This window comes from Sipha flava, unplaced genomic scaffold (genome assembly GCF_003268045.1).
Source record: "Sipha flava isolate LNK unplaced genomic scaffold, YSA_version1 301_pilon_pilon, whole genome shotgun sequence".
NCBI classification, from domain to species: Eukaryota; Metazoa; Arthropoda; class Insecta; order Hemiptera; family Aphididae; genus Sipha; species Sipha flava.
Window position 1 is genome coordinate 146,653 of NW_020272976.1, and position 25,869 is coordinate 172,521.

The window sequence follows — 25,869 nt, forward strand, 5'->3', positions numbered from 1 at the left end:
AACCCAAAAAAGTTTTTTTTTACATCAGATAAAATGATTTTAAAAAATGTTTAATGATAATACATGAAAAAAATAGTAATTATACATATTTTTTGATAGTAAGAATTTGAGCGGAAATTGTTCAAAAATGAGATTAATATTTATTGATAACAATAAACACAATAAACATATGTTTATGGAGAAACAAACTATTTTTTCTTTTTTTTATCTTGACTCAGTGTTCCGAAGACGTTATCATACGGTTTTGCCTCTAGTACGAAACTACCCCGTTTTCCCTTCCTTGTCAATTTGTAAAAATCGCTGATATTACGAATATATTTATAAATGTTAGATTTATACACAGTAAACCGTTATAAATTATCATATTTGCAATTACAAATTAATATTTTTGATTTTAAACTAAGCGAAGATAAAAATCTACAAAACGTGTAATATCTATTAAATCGATTACAATTTTCATCACACTGATGAAAACACCTAATCATATGATGTAACTTGATTGTAATTATTTAAGATTACAACAAATACTTATTAAACAACTATACTTTAAGTTTAATTAAGTAGTATTATCGTTTTGCGATTAAAATATTTAGTATATTAATATTTACAGACACCTCCACTGATTATTCTAAATCCAACTAGTGTTTATTTGTCTTAAGACCTCGCACTACAGAGTGGCTGCTTCAGTTGCAGTTGTAATTTTATGCTTAAACTATTTAAAACTCTTTACACACACCGAAAAATGAAAATATATTTTTTTCTCAAATCAAAATCCAAACACTAAAACCAACTGCTCCACGCGCCGGGTGACCGCTGACACAGTTGCTTCCTTATTACATTCGGTTTTCATATCAATTTGAATGTTATCTCTACAATATTGACGACGATAGTATTATTATTATAACGTGAGCGACCGATGCAACTTGCACAAGACAAGGACCAAAACGAAAGCGAACGATGCGCTGCGGCATCTGCGTCATCGGTATTCCGCGAGCACGATTGGGATAGGTATGTGCGCGCTTGTACGGTAGATATTTCTAACGGACACGCGTATCGCCGTCCGTCGGCTTTGGGTTCATTGTAAAAATAGTGATTCGGCCACCGTTAAGTTATATCGCACACGCACGTTGGGCTACACTGCGATGATACATTACTATTATTATTGTTAATCGAGAAACGAGCGAGTAGGATGACGGTGAACAAGATAAATATACATATACATACATGTATACGTAGAGAATAAACGCCGTACATATTATTATTATATAGAGCGAAAAAAAAAAAAACATTTAAACACAATAATATTATATTAACAGTTAAATAATACGTCGTCGTCGCATCGTACATTGAGCGCGCGCTTACACACACACACACACACACGCACAAACACGCACACGCATACAGAAGCGCGCGCGCACACACGTACACGCACACCCGCCGGTCCGTTTAAAAGTGTATTCTTGACGTGTCCTTTGCCGATCCGCACGGGTCAGTTTGAAAACATTTGCCGCGCGCGCGTAACGCGTTATAACGACGCATTGCACGCACGGAACGTAATACGCGCGTAGCGTACACACCGTTTGGGGCATCATCATCGTTCGTCAATCGTTTTTCGCGCCTGTACACGAGGACAAACAGCACGTCAACGACACTATTTCCGTGCGTTTATCGTGTATTTCGATTTGTCCCCGTAGCCGCAACGACAATCATACCGCCGATACTAATTATTTTTCTTAACCGATTGAGATCCCCTCCTCCCGCGATACTGTTTTCGACGGTAAACAATAAGATACATACATAGTGCGCTCGCTGGGAGGACAAAGGCGTTTTCAGCGACGCCGCCACCGCCGCCGCCACCGTGGCCCGAACGAGGACTGGACTGCTGCTCGTCGTCGTCGTCGCCATCATTTAGTAAGCGCATTGTTGTTTAAACTTTAAAAATCGTTTTAATCGTACCCGATCACGCGTACGAAACAAACTAACCTGTATACAACTGTAGCCGCGTCAATATAGGTAAATGCTGGTCGTTCCCTCGGTCATCGATGAGGTTTTATCGTTTGTAATTGGACCGGAGACACCCGAAATACCTGTCACGCGCTAAGGCTGCGGGACCACGTCTACCGCTGTACCGGTCACTGAGTGTTTTCTCCATGATTCTTTATGCCGCGTTTGTCTGGTCTCTTGCGACGGATTAGACGGGCTTCGCATATTGTCGTCCGTCGTACCTGATAATTTATGGTGTGGGTAATGTGTTATTGCGACCAAAGTGCATCGTAAAACGCTAATTGCGTGATAAATTATTATTATTTATTTGAACGCTCACGAATACGATGAATACTGTTGCCACAGAATTGGCTAAATAGTAAATTAACATTCTGTGCTGTGCATTTTATTTTATGAACGAATGTTCGAAACGTTGCGCTCGTATTGTATTTTGATTCGAATTCCATGTTCAATAATTACATTGCAATGAAAACGGTAAGAATCACAATTTTATAAAAATAAAAAGTTCAAGTAAATCTTTTCAAAACAAATTGACCGACATTATACGGGTTATACTCTGTTATACTTTGTAATGAACCTATCCTTTGCATATTTAATCGTGTATTGAGCAGTTATAAGATTGATAACAATATCGTGTATAATAAGTTACTCTGCACTATAATATACCGGTGAAAGGATTATTTCGTTTTTATTTTGGTACCAAAAGTTATTGCATATTACTTGTTTGAAGATAAATTTAACATGAGTTGTATTTTGTATAAACAAAATAATAGGTATTTAGTACGAGTGCTTTTTACTATACCCCTGTCACTTTGATTCTGGTAGAATATATCTCAATAATTATAATAGTCATAATTTATAATCGTATTTATCAAAATATAATATATTTTGATTCCTTGTCAATATAATAATTTCCGAATCGACAAACTACTATAGTCACTATGGATAATTATTAATAACCACTGATAGACGATAGTTGAAAATCTTTTATTCAATATTTTTTTCAGTGATTAACCTTTCTAAAAGTTCGAACACTGTTGAATTATTCGTTGTTTGTTTTTACTTTGCTAGTTCGTAGTCGTATACGGTCTGCTTGTTTTAAAATTAATCTTATGTCTAATCGAATAGCCACGTGATTGCGTAACCAATTATCCGTCAGATTAAGTGAAGAATATAATATACGGTGTGAGCAAAATAAAATTAGAGTCATTCATATTTGTAGAGTTGTTTCTTTTTTAATTCATCATATTTTTATACATATTTAGAAATAATAAAAACTATACTTATACACAGAGGATAGTAAAGTTTGGGAATGCACCCATAAAAATTACTTTTCAATTAATATCCATTGTCTAATAAAATATAACATAAGAATTAAATTATATTAAAATATATTATATTATGTTAAAAAATATTATATTTTTTGATGTACTAATTAATTATTATTAATATATTTTAATTTTTATTTAAAATCGTGATAAATAGTAATTAATAATGGAACTTGTGAGTAGAGTCAGAAGGGTTAGATATGAGAAATTAAGCAAAAAACGGTTGCTTAAGGGTAAGCTTAAATGTAAAATATAATTAAATTCAAATGTATATATATTTAGAATACATTTATACTCTCATAAACATAAACAAGTTTTTTCTATATCTACTGATAAAAAGGAATATTTCTCGGGTGATTTAAGGATGCTAATTTTTATCAATAAGTATAACACTTAAGTTGACGCAAATAGAATTGGGTAATATATATATTGTTCGGTTATTGTTATAAGTATAAAATATATATTTTTTTCTTAATTTTGAGCATCCCCTTATTTGATATGAAGTAGCTTTTATGTCAATCAATCATGTCTGAATGATGTATGATTTTTAAATGTTTGCACATGTCTAAACTCTTGAAAATAAAGTAAAATATATAAAAATAACAAAATATAAAATTTTGAATTATTTCAACTTAAGTAACAAATGTTTAACTTTAAATGAGTTTATACGTATTCTCATTATAAAATCATTAAAATGTTAATTTTTTGACTAATATAAAATAAATATGTTTAATATATAAATATGACGTTCTTCTTTCATATTTATTTTATATTAGTCAAAAAATTAACATTTTAATGATTTTATTATGAGAATACGTATAAACTCATTTAACGTTAAACATTTATTACTTATAAGCTGAAATAATTCAAAATTTTATAAAAAAAAATAACAGGTTACAGGCGTTAGAAAAATCAATTGAAGTTTCTGTCATATTATACTATATAGAATAAAGTGTACAATCAAACAATGTGCAATGTTCAAGCATTTTATCTAGCAAAAATAGAACTACTGATCAATATTGTTCCATGCCTTTAATTTTTAATAAGATTGTGGCTTATGTTTCTTTCACCTTTGGTCGTTTCACAGAAAAGTTATGCATGAAAATAATTGTACATATATGATATATTAAGCTAGTATAGAGGAAATATTCATATAAGTACTAGTTGTTAGTAAAATGAAGATATAGTGAAAATAAATGTTAATTACATTTTAATATAGATAAATAATAATTAAAATTCACAAAACCACAATTTGAAAAATATTAAAAATTAAAAAAATACTTAAATTATGTTGTAAAAATTGAAAAATAATTATTTAAACAAAATTCAAAGATTTTTGCATTAATATTGTCATTAATTTGCTTAATCGATGATTTTTCCGCTTTATCTAAAGTTAATCCAGATTGCAGAAACGTTTAAAATGCTTCTACATAATTCGTTAAATTCAGTTTATAGCTTTTATAATTTATAATTATGGATGTATACATAATAATACGAGTATAACATATACAATATTTCATAGTATTTATAAATATATTTATTTCAAAATTTGAATAAAACAGTTATATTTTTTCCAAATTTCAAACAAGTTGAATGCTTATTTAATTATAACAATTTATTTATTTATATATCTAGAAGTCAATGGATTTAATTGATGTTCATATTTTAAAACATAAACTCGATAAAATATATATTGTATGCAGATCCATAATTATTAACATTTTGTAATTGCCAACTGTAATTGATAATATATGCCAAAATGATAACGTCCACTTACACAGTGAATCCTGTCTAAGATGTATGTATACCAGATAATTTTCATTTAGATAATAATTGCTTTAGTTGTTTTATCTACAACTATCACAAATTATGTTAAGGAAATGTACTTGTTTTAGCCAAAACGTTTAATAAATTTGAATAGTTCTATTGTTCTATGTGATTTCATATTAGTAGTTAAAACTGCGTGGATTTAAATATGCAAAACGCATTATCTAGTCAGTCTAAACTTATATAAAATATAGTTAACAATCATCCCCGTCCATAAACTCATATAATTTACTGATTATACTTTTAATTCATTTTCGGGACACAGGAATAGTAAATATTTAACTCATTTCTAAAGCAAAAATTGAACTTATTTAAGGTGTAATCCATTGATTCCCAAACTGTGCACCACGGTGCCCTAGGGACACCACGACCATTTTCTAAGGGTGGCACCGCGGTCTACGTACGGTTCATAACAAATAGTTTAAAATGTATAAAATTGTATTTCCTTATGGTTTTCGTAAAAACTTTATAGCAAATAATGTAATAATTTCTATTGTATATTCGGATATTCTCATTTTAACTTTATAATAATTTTATATAATGATTATAATCATAATAACAATAATTTTTATTTATTTATTTTTTAAGTTTAAAAATTCGTTAATTTATAATTAAGTTAAATTTTAATAAAATTGGTTATCAATAGGTTTTTTTTTGTTCTGTAATGTAGTTCACACCAGGGCACCGTGGGTAGATTGGGTCCGAAAAAAAGGCTCCGCTGAAAAAAAAGTTTGGGAACCACTGGTGTAATTCATATACACACGTCTAGAAACTCGCGGTTGATGTGGCATTTAATTTTGGCTACGCAGGTACTACTTTGCTTGTTTTTAAATGTAACCGCTTCCTAAGAACGCGGCGACAGCCGCTCCGAGAACGGTCATGACGCATAAGCCACGTGACCCAAGCATATGAAGCTTGATAAAAATCTCGAAATAAATAGTTTGATTTATATTTAAATTTATCCCAGTTCAATCTAAAAAAAAACCCTGAATTTGGTTTTATATTGCCATAAATGTTTTACTAACAGGACACTGAAAAATTCTTCAATTTTCTTGGCTAAAAACATTTTATGCACTTCATTTTTTTCATTTCACATTACATACTTTATGATACCTTGATCTTCATCTACTTCTTGTCAAAGAATTAGTTTTAAGATTAATTTTTGTTTTTTAGTTTCGAACATTGTACATATGATGATAAATGGTTAAATGGTTAAAATTTGAAAATACACAGCACAATCGTTCCAAACAGAGGACTTGATACAACAGTGTAGTACGTGTTTAATTCTAGTCTCGTAGTGTTAGCCATGTGTCTCCAGACGCATGCATTGGAGTTAATCTTTTAATACGCAATTTTAATACATTTTAATTTTACTGCATGCATTTATTCTTGAAAATTGGATTACGCATTATTTATAAATATTCAATAAAAATATATGTATTTTATTAAAAACAATTATATCAATAACTGTTTAAAGATTGAATTTGTTTATTAAAACGAATAGGTATTTTAGATATTTACGTATTTCTGTTATTTCAAAAATCTATTATTTTTATGGACATTTTCTATAACACATTTATATCATATATTGTTTTAACTAATAGATTACTTTTAAAATTATTAATGTAGGTCAAGAATACCATCCATATGGATCCTTCATCCAATGCATAGGCGTGGGCGCAGGGAGTACTGAGTTTACCAGGGCACCACCCGAAATGTTGTAAATGGGGTTCTAAGATTTAAGTCTAAGATTAAGGGACCCGTATTTTAACCGGTGTTGCTCAAATCAAATGTTATTTATTCTAAAATATTTGGTAAAAAAAAAATCTAGATGTTCTAAATGTTCGTGCAAAAACATCTTATAATAATATAATAGCTACAATCGACTACAAGAGTACAAATTATAAATACTCGTAATTGAGGCTATCTGAGAAAAATATACTAGATTCAAGGAAAGGATGTTTATTGGGACTAATATACTCTAATATTAAATAATATAATTAAAGATATGTTTATTCAACTATTTATACATTATGATTTATTAAATATACCAACATGTTTTGTTAAGATAGGGCTCAAAATTATGGTAAGTACCCCATGAAATACAGGTCTGCAAACGCCTGTGTCCAAATGTACATGAGTTCAATGTTAGAGATATTTCTTAAAAATGTAAGAAAACTAAGCTTAACATTTTATTTAAGAATTATTTCGAAGAAAATATATTTATTTTCAAATATATATTTTCGAAATAAAATCAATTTATAAATTAAAATAAATTAATCAGAAACTTTAACAGAGTTACCAAAAAATTGAATTACCAAACAATAATTTCTTATTTTACAATCCAAAGATTGTTTATATAGTTATATTTCTCTCCATTTTCTCTATTATTTCTATTTATTTTAAGCTGTATGTGTGTGTTCTTTTTGTCGATATCTTCTACCACTTGTTTCTTGAAAGGTGTTCATGGCCTTTGCCTTCTTGGTTTGTCTTCAATTTTTCCCTCTACGATCACAGTTATCCAAGGACTCTTCTTCATTAAATGTCCGATCCATGCTTTTCTCCTTAATCTCAGTATATTCCATATTGATTTTTGAGCATTCATTCTTTAAAAATCTTAAATTTTTTACTTTTGGTGTCCATGAAATGTTTAATGTTCTTCACCTACAACAAACTTCAAAAGCCTCTATATAGCTTTTTTAGCCTTCAGTATATTCCGAGTTTCTATTTTATATACATAGGCTTTACACAAAACTTTTCATTAATGCTATCTTGATTTTCAAACTTACCGTATTTGATAAGTAATTTGTAAATGAAAAGGTTTTTCTTTCTGTAATAGATTTGTTTGGTCTCCTGGGTTAATTAACACATCGTATCTGTATGACTTTTTCCATCGTTTGTGAGTTTATTTCTCAGATATGTGAAGCTTTGAACTGTCTTCGTTATTACGTATAACTGATGCTTGGCACGTATCAGAACTCATTGGCATACTCACGAGTGGTTCATGAAGTTTAACCTCCCCCTTCAACTGACTATTTTTATTTTTTTACAATCAATTCTTATTCACTTTGTAAGGTATGTAGAAATGTTTTATTGTATAATTTATCTTTACAAATACAATATAAATATATTTGTTGTACAAAAAAAATTATTGATAATAATTTACTGATAAGTGATAGTGATAACTCATTGATTTTTTTATTAATTCCCCCATTGAAAATTCTTAAAAACTCCACGGTCAGATTTTTTGTCTTTCGTTGATTTATTTTCAAACATTAATCTTTTAAGGTACCAATAAATATGTGATCTTTATTTATAATTTTTTTTATTTTAAATTAATTGCTGGTGTTGTATATCTATTGTGTTTTAATCGCCCAATAATAAATAATAATAACCGTCAAAATTTTTCAGTATTTAAAGGCCTTTTTAATATGTAATGTGCAGTGTATATACAGCCTGTAAATAGCTTAACTTTGTTTTAAAAAACAATTCTATTTTATAATGTGATTTTTGTTTTACTCCTCCAATCGCGTTGCACTATTTAGAATATAGTATGTATTATTGGATCACATTATTTCAATTGTGATAATGGTATTAAAATAATTGTATTCAATTATTTAATATAATATCAATATGATACAATCGTTTTAATGAATACGGTTCGTCTTCAAATTAATAGAATAAACAATAATTATAATATATTTTAGAAGCTATTAGTAAAATATAAACAGTTATTAAAGATGATAATTTTAAGTAGGAATTTAATAACAGTTAAAACTAATGTTTAACTGCATATGCGTTGAGTCTTATTGATAAAGATCAATTGAATATGATTTAATAAAAAAAAAAAGAATTACTCGAGTTGATTTGATATTTTTACTCTGTATATATCATTATGTAAAAGTAGAACACAATCTTTGATTTTCAAAACTATTAAGTCTAATAATATTGTACTATTTATTATTTACAAATTCTTTCGGAATTTTAAAAACAAATTATGTATTATACTTTAATTATGTTTTAATTATTTTAACTCAATACAACAGAACATCAAATAATTGTATTTTATCGGAAATAGTAATACAATTAATGTCTATGCACTGTAATGTTTAATTTGCTAGCGAAAATATTTGCAAACCAAATTTTTTTATTAAGACTATTATAATTACGTAATATGTATTACAATAGTGATTATTTTCATAATATTTTGTAACTTTTACTAATAATATGTATATACACTGTATAGCTTGTCTATTCTGTCCATTCCAACTTCCAAACCAAAACCTATCCTAGTCATTGGTTAAATACCCATTCCGATTCCTAAGTAATATGTTTTAAGTTTTAATATACAACCTAACCAGAGGTATATATACCTACCTTTATTGTTTGTTATCTACGTGTCGATAAATATACATCATGTATAACTGCCTTATCGGTTATCGTATTCTACGAACTAACAATTCTAATCTCATGCAGTCGACTTGAATAATATATTATGACGTTAATTAAAGTTGAACAAGTTGGTATTGAAAAGCATGTTTTTGTACCCTGTATCATACAAGCTGTATGATATTTGTAGTTTAAAAAGGCTTTTCCATCATCGAAGTCACATCACAATCAAAGTTCAAAAAAGTCTAAAAAACATGGCAACGGAAATCAAGTTTTAATAGTTTATTCTATGAATACGATTATATCCATTCTGTGATTTGTTTAGTATACTAGTATATTTTGGTTACCTAAGTGGCACAAGTTTAGTAAATACGAATAATTTATAATTAATTACTATTATTATCCGAGCGATACGATATTTTAAGAAAACGCACCCTGTTCCAAAGAGATATGTTTATATCAACTTGGAATATTTTTATATATACACAATGTACTTTATAAGAGCTAAAATATAAGGATAATAGATCGTTCATGCATAAGATTGCTTATTTGTTAATTATGCTTATGTTATCATTATATAATTATTACAATTACAGTTAGAATTTATGTAATATTAATATAAATTATTCCAATTCTACACATTACTACATAACTAGTGTCTAGTAGTGATAATCATTTATTGTTATTATTTATTATTTTATGAAAACAATATTGTAAATGAAGCACTAATAATAAAATGCAGGTAAACATACTTCAACTAGTTAAACATTTTATTTTAAATTCTTGGTAATACAAATTAACAAAACAATCTTAAACTATCTTTTAATTCAGTTATTCCAAGTGTGTTTTTCAAACGATCTTCTTATACCTTGTATTTTCCAGCCTTTTCAATTCTATGCTGTACTACAGATTTTCTTGTTCTCTAATAATTGAAATAATAAATGTTTGACATTTTTATTTTATTTTTTGTTTTATCTGTCAAAAATAATTTAGGACCTTTTTGATTATCTAGAATCGTGTTTAGCATGTAATTAAGATAAATAAATACTAAATTGTATGTTATTTTTTTATATGATGAGCTTCGTGCCCTCCTAAGAAGAATAAACTTCATCTTTCTTCAGTAGAGCGCGTACTCGTGTTGAGAAACTATTCAAACACTTTTTTTATACTGTTGATGTACGAAATTTTTTAAAATGTTATATTTATTATTTATTACTTAATCGTATTATAATTATATGTTTTATCATACTATATAGATTATCAAACCTATCAAGACCTATAGGATAACCTATAAGTTCTGTTCATCCATAATATTTGTATCAGAAGATGCTTTACATGTAGTCGAAAATCTATCAACAAATATTTAATTTGTAACGGTATGCTAGCGTAATGTTTAGACACGTGTTCGACAAAACAAGAAACAAACAATATTTGATGAATTCAACAACGATTTGTAATACACAATACGCAATAGTATATACAATATTATTACCAAGTAATATTTTTATATTTAATGATTTTCTTAAACTTTATTATGCATTTTTTAAATGATAGACATTCGTATTTATGATTTGATAGGTAAAAAAATCAATGATTCGATGAATGTTTAATTTCATTTAAACATTTAGTAACATTATTTTTGCGGATGAGCTCATTCTACCGAGTAACAAAATCGAACTCCATTCATACACGTCATAACTCAGATAACTCGTATGTATTAAAAACTTAATATGTATTTCTGAAGGATCCATGTGCATAAATATTTTTTTAAATTGCTAATTGAGTATGTGAAGCATTATACAAAAAATACAGCTTTCGATAATAATTGTTCTAGTCAATACTCTAGCATAGCAAAAATCGGATGAAAAGCCATAGTCTTATGTTTGTAATGTATTTCATAACAGGTGATTATGGTAAATACAATTTTATATATTTGCCAAGAGTCAATAGTATATTACGGATTTATATTCGATTACAATGTAGAATTTAGTTGAATGTATTAATTGCGATTCTTATGTGATTTGTTCAAATTGTTTTTATTGTCTATAATAGAGGTCTCCAACATTTTTTACGGTGGGCCAAATTTAAGATACAATTTGGCATCACGGATCAACATTTTTTAGAGGAATTGAGGTAAACAAATTGAAGAATATATAAGAATAGATAAGATTTATATAGATTTTCGAAAAAGGTGTATTTACTTTTAATTTTAAAAATTTCTTTTATTGAGTTACGAGTAAATTATTTAGTGAGAAGTTTGGAATTGTTTCTAAATTTCTTGATAGTTTGAATCAAATGTTATCGTTCCAATCAATAAGTTTCGCTTGAAAAGGTTCGTCGCTTAAATTATTTTTATATTTAGGTTTGACGTATTTCATTTTTGAAAATGTCTGTTTACCTAAGTAAATGAAACTAAATATTGAAATCATTTCACGTGTAATTTTTTTTAAATTTGGAATAATTTTGACAAAATATCAGTATTTGGTGAATTGGTTTGAAAGTTTGATAGACTGGAATTGGCCTTTGGACCGTAATTGGAGATTTCGAGTCTATATCAACGATTTTCAACGTGTTATCCTTGGAACTTAAGAGTTTCATTGGATAATCTCAAGAATTCCTCATGATGTATATGATGCAAGACTAGTAGGTAACTGTAATAAATAAAAAGCGGATTTTTAGGTTCTTAAAAGCCTAAAATATGATGCTAATATGCTCTAAAAAAACCTAAAATAATCTCTAAATATTCCTTAAACTTGTAAATATGCGATAATATGATTTTTATTTTCTTAAATAGTTCAATAAAAACATTAAAATACTGTTATGGGCCATTCCTCTGGTAACAGGTAAATTAGTTAAATATAAAAATGTAAAACAGTTCATACATAGGAGTATAAATATAATAAAATTATATATAAAAAACAAAATAATTAAATAAAAACAATTTTTATGCACCATTCCTTGGTAAAAGATAAATTATTTAAATGGAAAAAATGAATAACAGTTTTATATATAGGAATATAAATATAACAATCAAATTTTTTTTCTTAGAAAAATCACAACTCAAGAAGTTAATTAAATATGTTTTTTTATGAACAATAACTGAACATATTCAAAAATATGAAAAATAGGCTAAATATTTTCTAATGTTCAAAATATGCAAAAATATGCAAAATAAATGATTTCCTATGAACTCTATGATAGATAAATCGCCCACATTTTTTACCCTCGTAAATCTGTATAAAGCCAATAAAAATATGTAAAAACTTAAAGATCCGCTCTCTAGTAATAAACTATCTTTAAAATATTTTTTGGATAATTGGTTTTTTATGGAATAATTAAAAAGTTGTGGTTAAATTGGTGTTAAAGATATTGACGTTATACGAAAAACAAACTATTTCCCAAGGATTCTGTGGTTGTAAAATATTGGGAACTACTGTATATACTTTATACCAGAAATGGTCAATTTTTTTTTAACCGCGATGTACAAAAAATATACTTCTCACCTTTGAGGATCGACTTCCAAAAAATATTTTTTTTATTATTAAGTAGGTATCTATAATTTTCGTGTACATAGCGTAAAAATAAATTTTAACACGATCGACTTTGAAATCTTTGCGATCGATCATCTGTCCCTGCTTTATACGTACATCTATTTATTGTCTATTCATATAATATATGAATGCATTTTTTATTGATCGTCATTATTTTTATTTGTTTCCTATTGATTAATATCTCCACTACATTACTCAAATTAGGCTTTAGTAATGGTTGTTATTTGTATTTTTTTTTATTAGTTTTAATTTTCAAGGAATTGCAGTATACACCAATAATGAATAGTATATAGTGCAGTAATTTTTATTTGTTTATATTATTATAGGTTTTAGTCTATAGTCGAGAAATCATATGTAATCAATCAATTATTTAAATATATAATATGATTAAACAACGCATTCAGAATGGGTTTTCACATTATTTTGAAAAAAATATTTGAATATTGAATTCAACAAAAATCTTATTTTTTTAAATGGTCTTTTACAATCATATTTTTAATTTTTTTATTGTGATCAAATTTACGGGTTCGAAAATTTTATTTTGAATTTTTTATATAATTGGACATTTAAAACTATAATTCTAATTCGAAGATAAAGGTTTTCTATTTTCTAGGTAATGTTTAACAAATCGTCAGAAAACACCAAAGAAAAATTTCAGTAATGACATTAAATTTCGTATTTCAATTGTTACAGTAACTTTATAGTATAAAGCTTATATAATTTTATACAAGGCTAATATTTTACCTTTATACTGTTTTAAAAATTACATAAAAAATGGTCTAGTACAATTTTGAGCAAAACCTATTATTCTTATGAATATAAAGATAGTTATTTTATGCATTTTTTGAATAATCTTTCGGATTATAAATTTGAACCATGAGTTTCTATGCTGTAATTTTTGTGTGTAGGTATAATATTGACAGATTTTATTGTGGAACAATAAAATAATTTAAGAAATAAAGTTCATTAAGTATAAAATAACACGGTAAAATATTCGATTAATTCCATAATTTTTATGTAGTTTCATTATAAATAAATATTAGTAATTTTGTATTAAAAAAAAATATGTTACTTATATTTTCATTAGAACTATAACAATATGCTTTTCGTTAAATAATTTTTTTATATGTTTTTTATCATTATTACTAAAAAACTATAACAGCTTGGAACTTTCAAACGAAGAGTATAAATCATTTGAATATATTACTTGATCTTATTCTTACAATAACGTATTGTATTTCAGACGAATGGCAATTTTCTTTTCATGATTAAAATTTTAAATATAATTATATCATGGTCAATTTACTATCTTGGAACTGGGACTTTGAACTGATGAATTTATGTCAAATAAAATAAGTACTAAAAAAGACATTGCTTAAATATTTTTATGTTGTTTAGGAGATATTTTCACTTACTTAATCTAGTAATTTATTTTGACTTTTTAGCTTCTATAAAATTTTTTAAAATGTAAAATAATTCAAAACAAAAGAATATTGTTTTATTTTATTGGATAGAAGACTGTTGCGTACACTGCTTATCAAACGTACCTTTTTATCGACACGATTGCGTGTTTATTATATATAATATCAATTAAAATATCATTGCAACGCTGCCATATTTCTTTGGATACAATTTTAGTAGTAAATTTAAATTTCAAATCACTTACATTCAGTGACGTATACGAACCCCGAATCAGTGCTAAGAAAAAAAATATATTATTCCATGTACTAATTATAATTATTTAAAAGTTCTATTTTATTTTTTATTATCATTATACGCTATAGGAAATTTGAAATATACAATATACAAATATTATTTAAATCTATACTATATTATATGTATGGAATTAATATTATTAATAATCAATTAAAAATATAATTTTAAAAACTTGGTTTTTTTAATGCGTCCTGAATATTTGTTACTGATGTTTTTGGAATTAGTTTTACAACGGATCATCGATAAAAAATGATAAAAATGAGTTACTGGTTATTTTGTTTATTATATTTTTTATATAATATTTACCTGACATTAAACATAATTAAACATGTTGATAACATTATTGAGTTCATAGAATTGGAATACAATAATAAGGTAACATGTGGACTTTACGTTTCGGACGTCCGACAATAATATTTTAATATTATTATTTTTATTTTCTACGCAGGTAATAATTATTTGGAGTATATTTATTGAATGGTATACGTATTATTTTTATCAATTACGATTTAAAATATTATTATTGTCTTAAACCGTATGTATTATCATTACCAATTATGTTTAAGAAAAGGTCATATTGGCTTACAAGTCCCATATTCTGATCTAATTATTCCATTTTGTGATAAATGTTGGAACAATAACTGTTATAAATGAGGAAATGTTAATTAAATCGGACACGTGTAAACATTTTTACAGTTTCGAAGTGGTGTTTGATTTTTGATGTACTGTTATGTTTATTCATTCATAACTTGCTGAGAATATTTTAAATGTTTTCCGAACTTTTAACTTAACCGATGAGTGCATGCTGTGATAATTTGCTCAAACATCAGAATTTCTTAATAATTAATGCTTGCATCTAAATTAAATTATTATGGTTACTTTAACAGACTTGAACCAATTTCATATATTTAATTATATATGATTCCTCCTACTTTTAAATTATTTATCCAAATCGCAATACGATATGGACTGACCTGTACAGAGAAAATTGTTCACAATCGTTTGCGCAATATATTCTAAAATTCGAAAAAGTTTAGTAAGATTAATGGGGACAAACGAAACTTACCGTAAATGGTATACAATAATGCTAACATTTTTTCGTTAAATTCGAAATAGTCCAAGTTAGGTCCAAGTCTGAATTTCAGCGAAAATGACGGTTATTACGTCTTGAAAGTCAACGATGTTACATAATACAATATTTTTTTCCGTTGCAGAGTGAAATTGTACTTTTCTGATACACCGGTCTAGCCGTTTACGAAGTCGTCGTTGTATGTTTTGACACTGAACATTATTGGTGAAATAATTGAGGTCAATAAAATCTTATATCAAAATATTAGGTTAACTGTTATTGAAACTATTTAAACGGCCGTGGCATTTTTTTTTTTTTTTTTTAACAATTACTCATCAATAAATGTAAAACGTATGTTCACTAATGTTAAACGATCATTGATCAATGCGAACATTTTTACGTAAAGGGTATGGGGAACAATAAAAATGAGAATAACGTTTGACAGATTTTATACCTATAATGATGGTCCTGCGACTACAATTACGTCGAATTTCAATCGATTTATTTGCGATGCATGCGTAACGCGCGTTGTCCGAGCAAGGACAATATTCGCACGTTAGTTTCATAACGGTATAATTGGTCGAATCGTCGTGTTTCAAAATATCGTCGTGTACGGTACGAAAATAATTCTGTTATGTCGCACGATAAGATTATTTACGTTTCGACCGGAATCGCACGGATTCGAAAATCTCATGTGCACGTATTATGATTGTAGACTATGATGTTTGATGTTTACGTCTGGATCGAAAGAATACAACGCATGTAATTGAATACGCGCATAAGAACACACACTCGTACACACATTCACTGGCACTGATATTTTATCACTTCACGTTCTCGACGGAGGGCAGCGTTGTACGGTTAGTAGTGCATTGCACAGTCGTCGTAGTATTTACACCGTCGCACGGGAGTGGCAAAAATATTAGTAATAAAAAAATAATAAAATAAAAAAATAATAACCGATAATATTGTATTTTCGTAAAAAGCAGAGCGCGCGCGCTGTCGCGTGTGCGTACGTGCGTGTTATTGCGCGTGTACGGTTAAGAAGAGTGTATAAAAAAAAAAAAACCTCATACAACGGAAACGGAGCACAGCATCAATATAAAATAATATCATATCGTAGGCTTGCGTCACACTAGCTCGTGCGTCGCTCTCGCGGTAGGCGTGCAGCTACCCTTTTCATCGTCGTCGTGTACTTGACCCCGCAGAGTCAAATCGATCAACATGGAAAGAAAAAAATAATAATGATTACAAATTACCAACAATAACGGTTCTCGATTAATCGATGGAATGAATTCGTGCGCGGCCGTCGTCATCGTTTTTATTGTTGACGTTGTTGTTGCAGGAATGTGGCGACCGGTATTGTAGTCGTCGTCGTCGTCGTCGTCGTCGTCGTAGTCGGTGTGCGATACGCAACTAACCCTTTTGCGCGTCCGTCGCCCGCCCGCAGTTTCCGGTGCAGGTACACGCGCACCACGAGCCGCACGCCGTCGTGATCATCGTCCGTTAGGTCGTCCACCAGGTACGGAACCAGCGAACAGGAAGACCGTCTTCGATCCTTTCGTACCCCCCCCCCTCGTCACACGCACACGCGCTGTGCCACCGGAACCGGCCCTTTTGCAGCAGCCATGATCTGGACCCGCGTTTACTTCCTGACCATGTGCGCGTTCGTCGTGGGCGGCGCGTACATACTGGACGACACGCCGCTCCACTGCTCCGTGCGCCGCAGCATCTCGCCGTGCACGTGCTACTTCACCGGCATGGGACAGCCCCGGATCATGGTCACGTGCCAAAAAATGGAATCGTTCGAGAGTGTCATCGGGGCGCTGCAGAACAAGTTCGACGCCGTGTTCGACTACATGCTGAACATCGAGTATTCCGAGCTCCACGACCTGGACACGAGGCGGTTCGACGAGCTGGGTTTCCCCATAGTCGACCTCAAACTGACCAACAACAACCTCAGGTAAACACATCGCGCGTACTTTATGTCCTCTCCCCCTCCCTGGTAGTGGTCGTAAGTAGGGCAAGGTCGGTATTCTCCACGAATAAAATATTTTTTTCTCCCCTGCGCGGGTGTCCGATGTTCTCAATAATTTCAATTCAGTTGCAGAACCAATCGGTGCGCAACGCGAAAAAAAAACATAACTAAACGATTTAACTTAAAATTTTTAGTTTCACTAGTCGACAATGTGTTAACAAATAATATATTAGGACATGATAAGCGTGGCAGAAAGAAATCGTTTAATATCTTCAGTAGATTAAAACAATTACTTCCTGTTTTGAAATTATACAAGTGCATTGAAAAAAGTAATGAGGTCGAGGGAGAGGGATACGCACCCAGACGCCAGGTCGGACTCCACCCCCCATGACCAGTGCCAGGTATAATTGTGATATTTCGTTTCCACCTGTAGTGTATACTTAATCCTCGTGTGATAGCTCGGAAAATAGTGATTTTGAGATATGTTTGGTTGATGTATTATAACACAAAGAAATGTGTTTGTAATATGTATTTGGTTCCGTTGACATTCACGGCGACAGTTTTTCCATTCCACTTCAACGATTTTCCACACGAGAACTGTTGTCTGCCGAGTTCTATGCATGCAATTCGTCTAATGGTCTTGCATCCACATCACGTACGGTAAACATATTTCTTGTGATATTCACTCCGAGTTTGTGCATAATGTACAATGCATTGTACCCGAGTTTGACACATTTGATGCAGTAATCGTTAATCGAAAAACTTCGAGCTTTCTAAGATTTGCAGACGGATTTATTGATACCACATTTTATGAAGCCTACCGTTTCAAATTCATAAAACTATAATAATGAATTGGCATTTATTCTCACTCGTGTATCATCCGATGATGTTCAAAATCGATATAATAATTGTAATAATTGCATTACTGTATTGATACTACAGGTACACAAACACAAATATATAAATATTATATATATAAACTACAGTGAAATATAATAAATCTTATTTTATTGTTTGTAATTATGTTCAAACACGCAATAATTTTAATGCGTGTATTCTATGGTGAACGAAATATTTATTATTTATTTTATTATTTTTTTACAACAATAACAACAATAATATTTAATAATCGTATACTTGGAAATTTGTATTAAGATAAATTCTGTCCTTGATCGGTCAAAAGTTTAGGAAATATAATATTATAATATTGTATGATGTACAGTACAAATAGAATATTCACAGTAAATCACATTATACCTGAGAATGTCAACACTTGCGAAATGTTATCCTGTCGATTACATATTATATATTATAATACTTTTTTTACGATCAGAAATAAATCATATATGGACATTATAAATAATATTATTTATATTTAATATATACATATTAAACCCTCATAAGCTATGATAAAAGTAGAAATAAGAAATTGTTTAAAAAAACATACCGGTGAATATAAAATCTAGCCCTAATTAGGACATATTACGATCTATATTATTGCTTTTATTTTTGAACAAGCAGTACGCTACCAGACAAAGCTTTCATCGGTATGAACAGAATACGGATTCTGTACTTGTCTGATAACAGACTCAGTGCTGTGCCTACGCAGATATTCAAACACATGCCTAGTATCCAGGTGCTGAATTTGGCCAGGAATTCCATACACAGCGTTGCGTCCGGAGACTTTCAAGTATGTCGTATACACCAACTATTTTATCGTTCATATTGTACTGCAGTTGCCTGCGTAAAACGTAATGTAATAATTTATAAACAGCTACTGGGACACTGCTGTAGCAGTTATTACACTATTATTAGTATGTGTTTCTTATCCGGTAATTTGGCTTATTACGAATGCGTGTGTAGTAAAACAGGAAGCTACGAGAAGCGTCTATCATTTACCCTGTGATCGTATATACAATCGTTTGCATCAACAAATGAGATAAAAGTGCTGTGAAATTATTTTTCATCAGCGAAAAAACAAATAAATTAAATAATAATTTATATACGTAATGTTTATCTTTCGTAATTAATATTCACAATAATATAAAACGCTTATATGCGAATTATGTGGAAATATTTATTCGGTTTCAGACTCAGAATTGTTGAAAATAATTCATACTTCTTCATTAAAAATTTCATTGTATATCTGAAATGTTTTATTTATAAAACGTATTATTGAATTTAAATACCTTACGAATACAATATTTATTCAAATAGCTAGTATCTATTTAAATAATAATGTTTAAATGTTTCAAAATGAAATTTATTTTCCATAAAATATAATTGATAAGCATTCATATAACTTTTAAGTACGTGAAAGTATTTATTATTTTATCACATTATATATTGATAATAATATTCCACTTTATATTGTTATTTTACAAAAATAATGTGATACATTTTATTTGAATACATTTATTAAAATTAATGTCTGGTTGAAATTCCGGATCTTTAAAAAACTTGATTGTATGATATTTTGATAATGATTGAATTTTACAATTATTTTTAGAGCCTTTCATTAATGAACACGTTCGTGATGGCTACAAATAATTTAACCGATATAACAAATGGGTCATTTCCAACAACCCTAAAAAAAGTTCAGTTGGGTGCAAATAACCTAACGGAATTGAATGGAAATTTAAGGTAAACATAATATTCAACCAACTTTCTACGCACTCGTGATTGTTGTATATCACTTGCTTGGTTTTTGTTTTATTCTATTGCTTTAGTAATGTTATATAAATGTTATGAAAGAGTAAAATTCGATCGATTCAAATAATGTAGGGATAAATAAATCAATATTATTATTATAAAATATTAAATATGATTCTCATATAAAACATAACAAAATACATCTGTGATGTGTAAATTTTTAGCTAGTGTATTAAATAAAATAATAATTATAATTGATAAAAATGTCACTATTTGAGGTTTTTAACGTAAACGTATATATTTATTAGAAATCAAAAAGACCTCGAATGGCTGTATTTGGAAAACAACCGAATAAAAAATCTCGACGGAGAACTACCGATTGATAACAACAAACTCTACGTATTGAATGTATCCAACAATATGTTAAATCATCTTCCACCCGAACTTTCTCGTCTTATGGCTCTGCGATATTTTTCCTGTACATTTAATCAGTTGACTGGCCTGAACAAAACATTGTCCAAGTCGAAAAAATTATTTTGGCTCGAACTCACCGGCAACCGAATACAAGAGGTATAGTAGCATACATAAAATATATCGTTGTGTACTGGACATTTTATTTTTAATAATTACTATGTGTCGTTATAACACGTTAGTTGGCGTCCGATGAATTCGAAGAAGCAACGATGATCGCAGTGATGGAACTAAGTAACAACCGTATTAAATACTTGAACAAGTCATTGCTGCCACTTACCCAACTGTCGGAGATCAATTTATCTTACAACAACATAACTGAGTTTTCGTTGGCTGAAATCAAGGGATTGAAAGAATTGAAACTGGTCGATTTGTCGCACAACGCAATATCCAAATTATTAGGCCATTCTGAGGTGAGTTATTATTAAGTTGAAATAAGAGTATGTTTTGAAACGGTTAAATAGACACAACTTGTGTACTCTATTATGTATGTATATATATAATATATATATACATAATATATATTATATATATATATATACCTTTATTAATTCATGTTTTAGATTATAAGCGAACCGGTGACTGGAATCGAACACTTGAAATTAGACCACAACGAGTTGGAATCGTTAGGTGGTTCGTTGATCGGTATCACGACATTGGTCAAACTGAATATCAGTCATAACAGATTTAAGGATTTGTCACCGTACGACCTGACGGGATTGAGTTTAAAAATCTTAGATGTGTCGCACAATCTATTGCACATACTACCAGACTCCTCGCAGGTAAATCTATACAACTACAGTAACATTACCATATCGTGCGCCGCATTATTTGTCATTAATACATAATATATAAACCAACGGTTGGTTCTCATCCATAGATAAATTTACCAGCTCTCGAGAATTTGGTAGCTTCGCATAATGCTTTGACCAGCCTTTCCAAAGATTTCCACGGATATCCCGTGCTCTGTCACGCAGATCTCGAGTTCAACAACATACTAACCATTCGGGAGGAGCTCGTTGAAATGACTCAGTGCAAGTTACACGGAGTCAACAGCACGTTGAGAATATATTTGGAAGGTAAGTAGCAACGTATAAAAGAGACGTTTTCGAGGCTTGTAGAGACAAGGGTGGAGTTATACCTATGTACCTACGTAGTTATACCTACGTGGATTGATTTATATCTTTGTAACTATGGTTGTTAATTTAATGCACTATGAAACCTTTAAAAATGAATTTTAAATCCTAAAAATTATAGTTTATTATTCATTAAAATGTGCGATTATAATTGTTTTGAAACACTGAAAATCAAAATTTTCATATTCACATTAATTTAAAATAAATAAAAATAATTGAATGTGAAAAGTAATTATAAAAATTTTGAACGAATTAGAATTGACGAATACAACTGTGTAAAATTAAAAATAAATTTGTGAATGATGTTAATTGATGAAAATTGATAAAAAAAAAAAGAGAATTGAAGAATTAGAAACGTTAAAAAATGCGATATTGAAGTTTCCAAACGAAATTTATTAAAACATGACTTTTATGCCAAGTAAGCTATGAATTATATGCAAAAAAAAATTCACTTCCCTACAAAATCACAACTCTATAAGTATATAAATAACAATAATATAAGTATATATGTAACAATAAATATATATATACGCAATACCAGAGCAAGGATATTTCCCGAGTTATTAAGTGTAAACTATTATCTCAATAATTGCATATAAGTAGTATATATAATTATTATGCTTTTGTATCCGGTCGAATTAATCTATACAATATTATTGTACATTGCTTTTACTGATTTGGCACAACAGGCAAATCAATTATTTTAATAGTTCAAATTTCAAATTTATCCAAATCCATATACTTAACTAATATAACTGATATACATTAATGTAACTGGCCATCATTGCATGATGGAATGTAATGTTATGAAACCGTACACCTGTATCACTATCACAACTCGTCGTTTGAATACCTATAACCCATGCATGCTGAACCTACATTATGCGAGTCTTACGAAGTATCACGTGCACTTAATTTCATCGTTACTCTGATTAGTGCCAGATCTAAGTCTCAGGAGGTCGGGGTGCAAATACCAATTAGAGGCCCAATATTTTTTTTTGTAAAAGTAATTTATATTTTCATTTTTGTGCACCACTTTCAAGTATACATTTAATGTTTAACATTTTACATTATACGTTGAATGAAACGCTACGAATAAATATAAAAAAAAAGAACAAGAAAAAAAAAATTAAACCGACAATTTCAATTTTAGATTTTGGTTTTAGAGGCCCCGGTGCATTGCACCCCCATTACTTTCGTTAAATCCGACACTGACTCCGATTCAAATTGTGTATTTAAACTAATTTGATTTTTACGAATACATAATTTTTTAACTTATGTTAAAAATGTAATAGAATAAAATGTAATAGTAATAAACAGTGTAAGTTTTAATATTAAAGTAGAGTAAATTATTTAAGCTGATTTTGACGTGCGCATTATAAAACGATTTCATACTAAAATGAGTCACGTAATCGGTACTTGTTTTGTGATGGCGATTAATTTTTTTTTTCGGGGGGGGAGGGCAATTTACCTACTGCGAAATGATTGGGGCTTAAATAATTTGCAATTAATTGGTATGTACCGTATATCTTAATTCGTTGTTACTACAATACTACCTTTAGGAGGGATGATCGCTCCTACCACCCCACCCTAAATGACGTGCTTGACTAATAGGCTTGAATTGCTATTTTGCTATTCCTGTTATTTAAAAACGTAATCGTAATCGTCGAATGCACACAACACAATTCTGCAGAGCACACAGTATTTAATGTATTGTTATTAGGTGTCGAGTTGCGTTACGCAGGTCTGTCGATGTGTATGACGAGTGCAAAATTCGTAAGGCGCGGATATATTGCATTTTAATTATTAATCTGTAATATGGTCTCGGTTCGCATCGTAACAGTATACTAACGATTGCGCGATAATGATACCGAATCACATTCTACTGCAGTTTTGTTATTAGATAACAACGTGATACTCAAAAATGTGCTTTGGACTTCAAGCGCCATTAATCGAAGACGACGATAGGACGCATACCGTTGAACGTACAATCATAGTAGAGGCTCTTTTGTTTTGTTTTAAAAAATAATACACCATACCTATGACGTAACGTTTTTATTTTTCCATCACATCATTCAATTATTCTTTATGGCGAATTGAAAAACAACATTTTTTTTTACAAATTTTACAACATGTTGTACAAATTAATTTAAGAAATCAATTTTTGATAGCGAAAATTCAAAACGCTAAATCATAGATGATTTTCTAATCTTGAAAAAAAAAAAAAGAGAACTCTATGAGTTTACAGAGAACGGTTATGTACCGCATAAATACTCGTATTAATAAACTGGTTTAATCACATAGTCCCCATAACGGTTTAACATCGGTTTTTTTTTCGCAGGCAACCCGGTACTGTGCGACGACAACACCAAAGCCATAACCAAGGCAATGGAAATGAAGTATGACGCAAACGTCAGCGGCACCGCCAAGTGCGTGCCCGTCACGAACGAAATCAAATCCAACTTGACCGACACCGACACGTCGTCCGCCATCACTGTAATCGCCACCTGATCAACGCCGTATTATTACAATATCTCCGAACCACGTTTCCGTGTTAATATTATAATTATTTATACGCATACAAATATTTCTATATTTATTGTTTTTACTTGTCTGTTAATTATTAATTACTATTATTATTATTATTATGGTAATTTTTTTTCTCTACCGCCTTTCGGACCGATTGCGCGACTTTTTATATGTATATGTATTATGTATGTATTCAACACGACAAACCTTAAAACGTTTAGGTATTACTTGTAAACGTATAACGTAATGTAAGCTGTACCACGTGGTCTAGTCTAGATCGTTATGCGAATGTATAATAATAACAATACTATGATTATCATATATTATAATTTATACCTAATATACAAAACTTTAATAGTAATAAGACATACAAACAATATAATAGTTATTACTATTAAAGAGAAGCGCTCAGGTCGTATAGTGCGTTTAGTGTTCTCAAAAGGCTGCACGAAAAGCTATGTAAACATAACCCGTACGCGGATTTTAAATTATAAGTTTTGTTAGATATCGTCTGTACCTAATTTCAGAACAAAAGTAGATGGTTCTTCTTTTTTTAGATAATTTCGATATTTTTCAGGAAATCCGTATTACTCTATTATACGATTGATTTTTTTTCTTGTTTTTTTTTTTTTTTCTAAAAATACTGTAAAATGTATGTTTTTTCATAACACTGCTGCAGATGTCGAATATATTGTTTTATTTTTTACAACGCACATTTCTTAATAAGCTTAATTATTTATAGTAGATATGTATGTATATATAATATACATTTACCATATTGTTTCATATATATATATATATACATGATATATATGATAGATTTTTTACGTTTTAATTTTTCGTAAGTGTTTTTTTTTTTTTTTTTTGCGCTACTTGGGCGTATAATATAATATAAATTAGTAAACAAAAGTTTAACTTTCACTGTTCAATTATTTTCTATTGTACAAGTACCTACCTATATTGTTTGTATACGTTTTTGGAACGCGAGTTTTTTTTTATCCTTCACAAAGCTCGTGCAAAGGGGTGAAGGGTAAAATGTATTTAGAGCGTCTCGACTGTCAAAATAATTTTTCCACTTCACTACACAAACTTAACGAGGGTTTCGTTTCCGGTTTTCTTTCGAGAAAAAAATAAGGGGTTTTTTTTTTATGTAACAGAACAATGAAAACTTACAGCAGCTCTTAAATAAAGGTAGAAGGTGACCGAGAAAGACAGAAAA

General features: G+C 29.6%; 1 protein-coding gene across 3 annotated transcripts; it reads left to right on the plus strand.

Annotated features, from left to right (window-relative positions):
- Window positions 1-1,464: 1,464 nt before the first annotated feature.
- LOC112686229 (protein flightless-1) lies at window positions 1,465-24,717 on the plus strand. Of its 3 annotated transcripts, none has more exons than XM_025558430.1 (9): window positions 1,465-1,911; window positions 17,230-17,847; window positions 19,384-19,552; window positions 20,372-20,505; window positions 20,823-21,084; window positions 21,168-21,398; window positions 21,549-21,767; window positions 21,866-22,064; window positions 24,463-24,717. In XM_025558430.1, exons 2-9 carry the CDS (start codon window positions 17,513-17,515, stop codon window positions 24,630-24,632), a joined length of 1,719 nt encoding a protein of 572 aa, XP_025414215.1. In that variant the 5' UTR covers window positions 1,465-1,911; window positions 17,230-17,512; the 3' UTR covers window positions 24,633-24,717. The 3 variants fall into 3 exon arrangements, with proteins under 3 accessions (XP_025414215.1, XP_025414216.1, XP_025414217.1); XM_025558431.1 differs by lacking the exon at window positions 1,465-1,911 and adding an exon at window positions 2,325-2,478; XM_025558432.1 differs by lacking the exon at window positions 1,465-1,911 and adding an exon at window positions 11,160-11,258.
- Window positions 24,718-25,869: the final 1,152 nt, after the last annotated feature.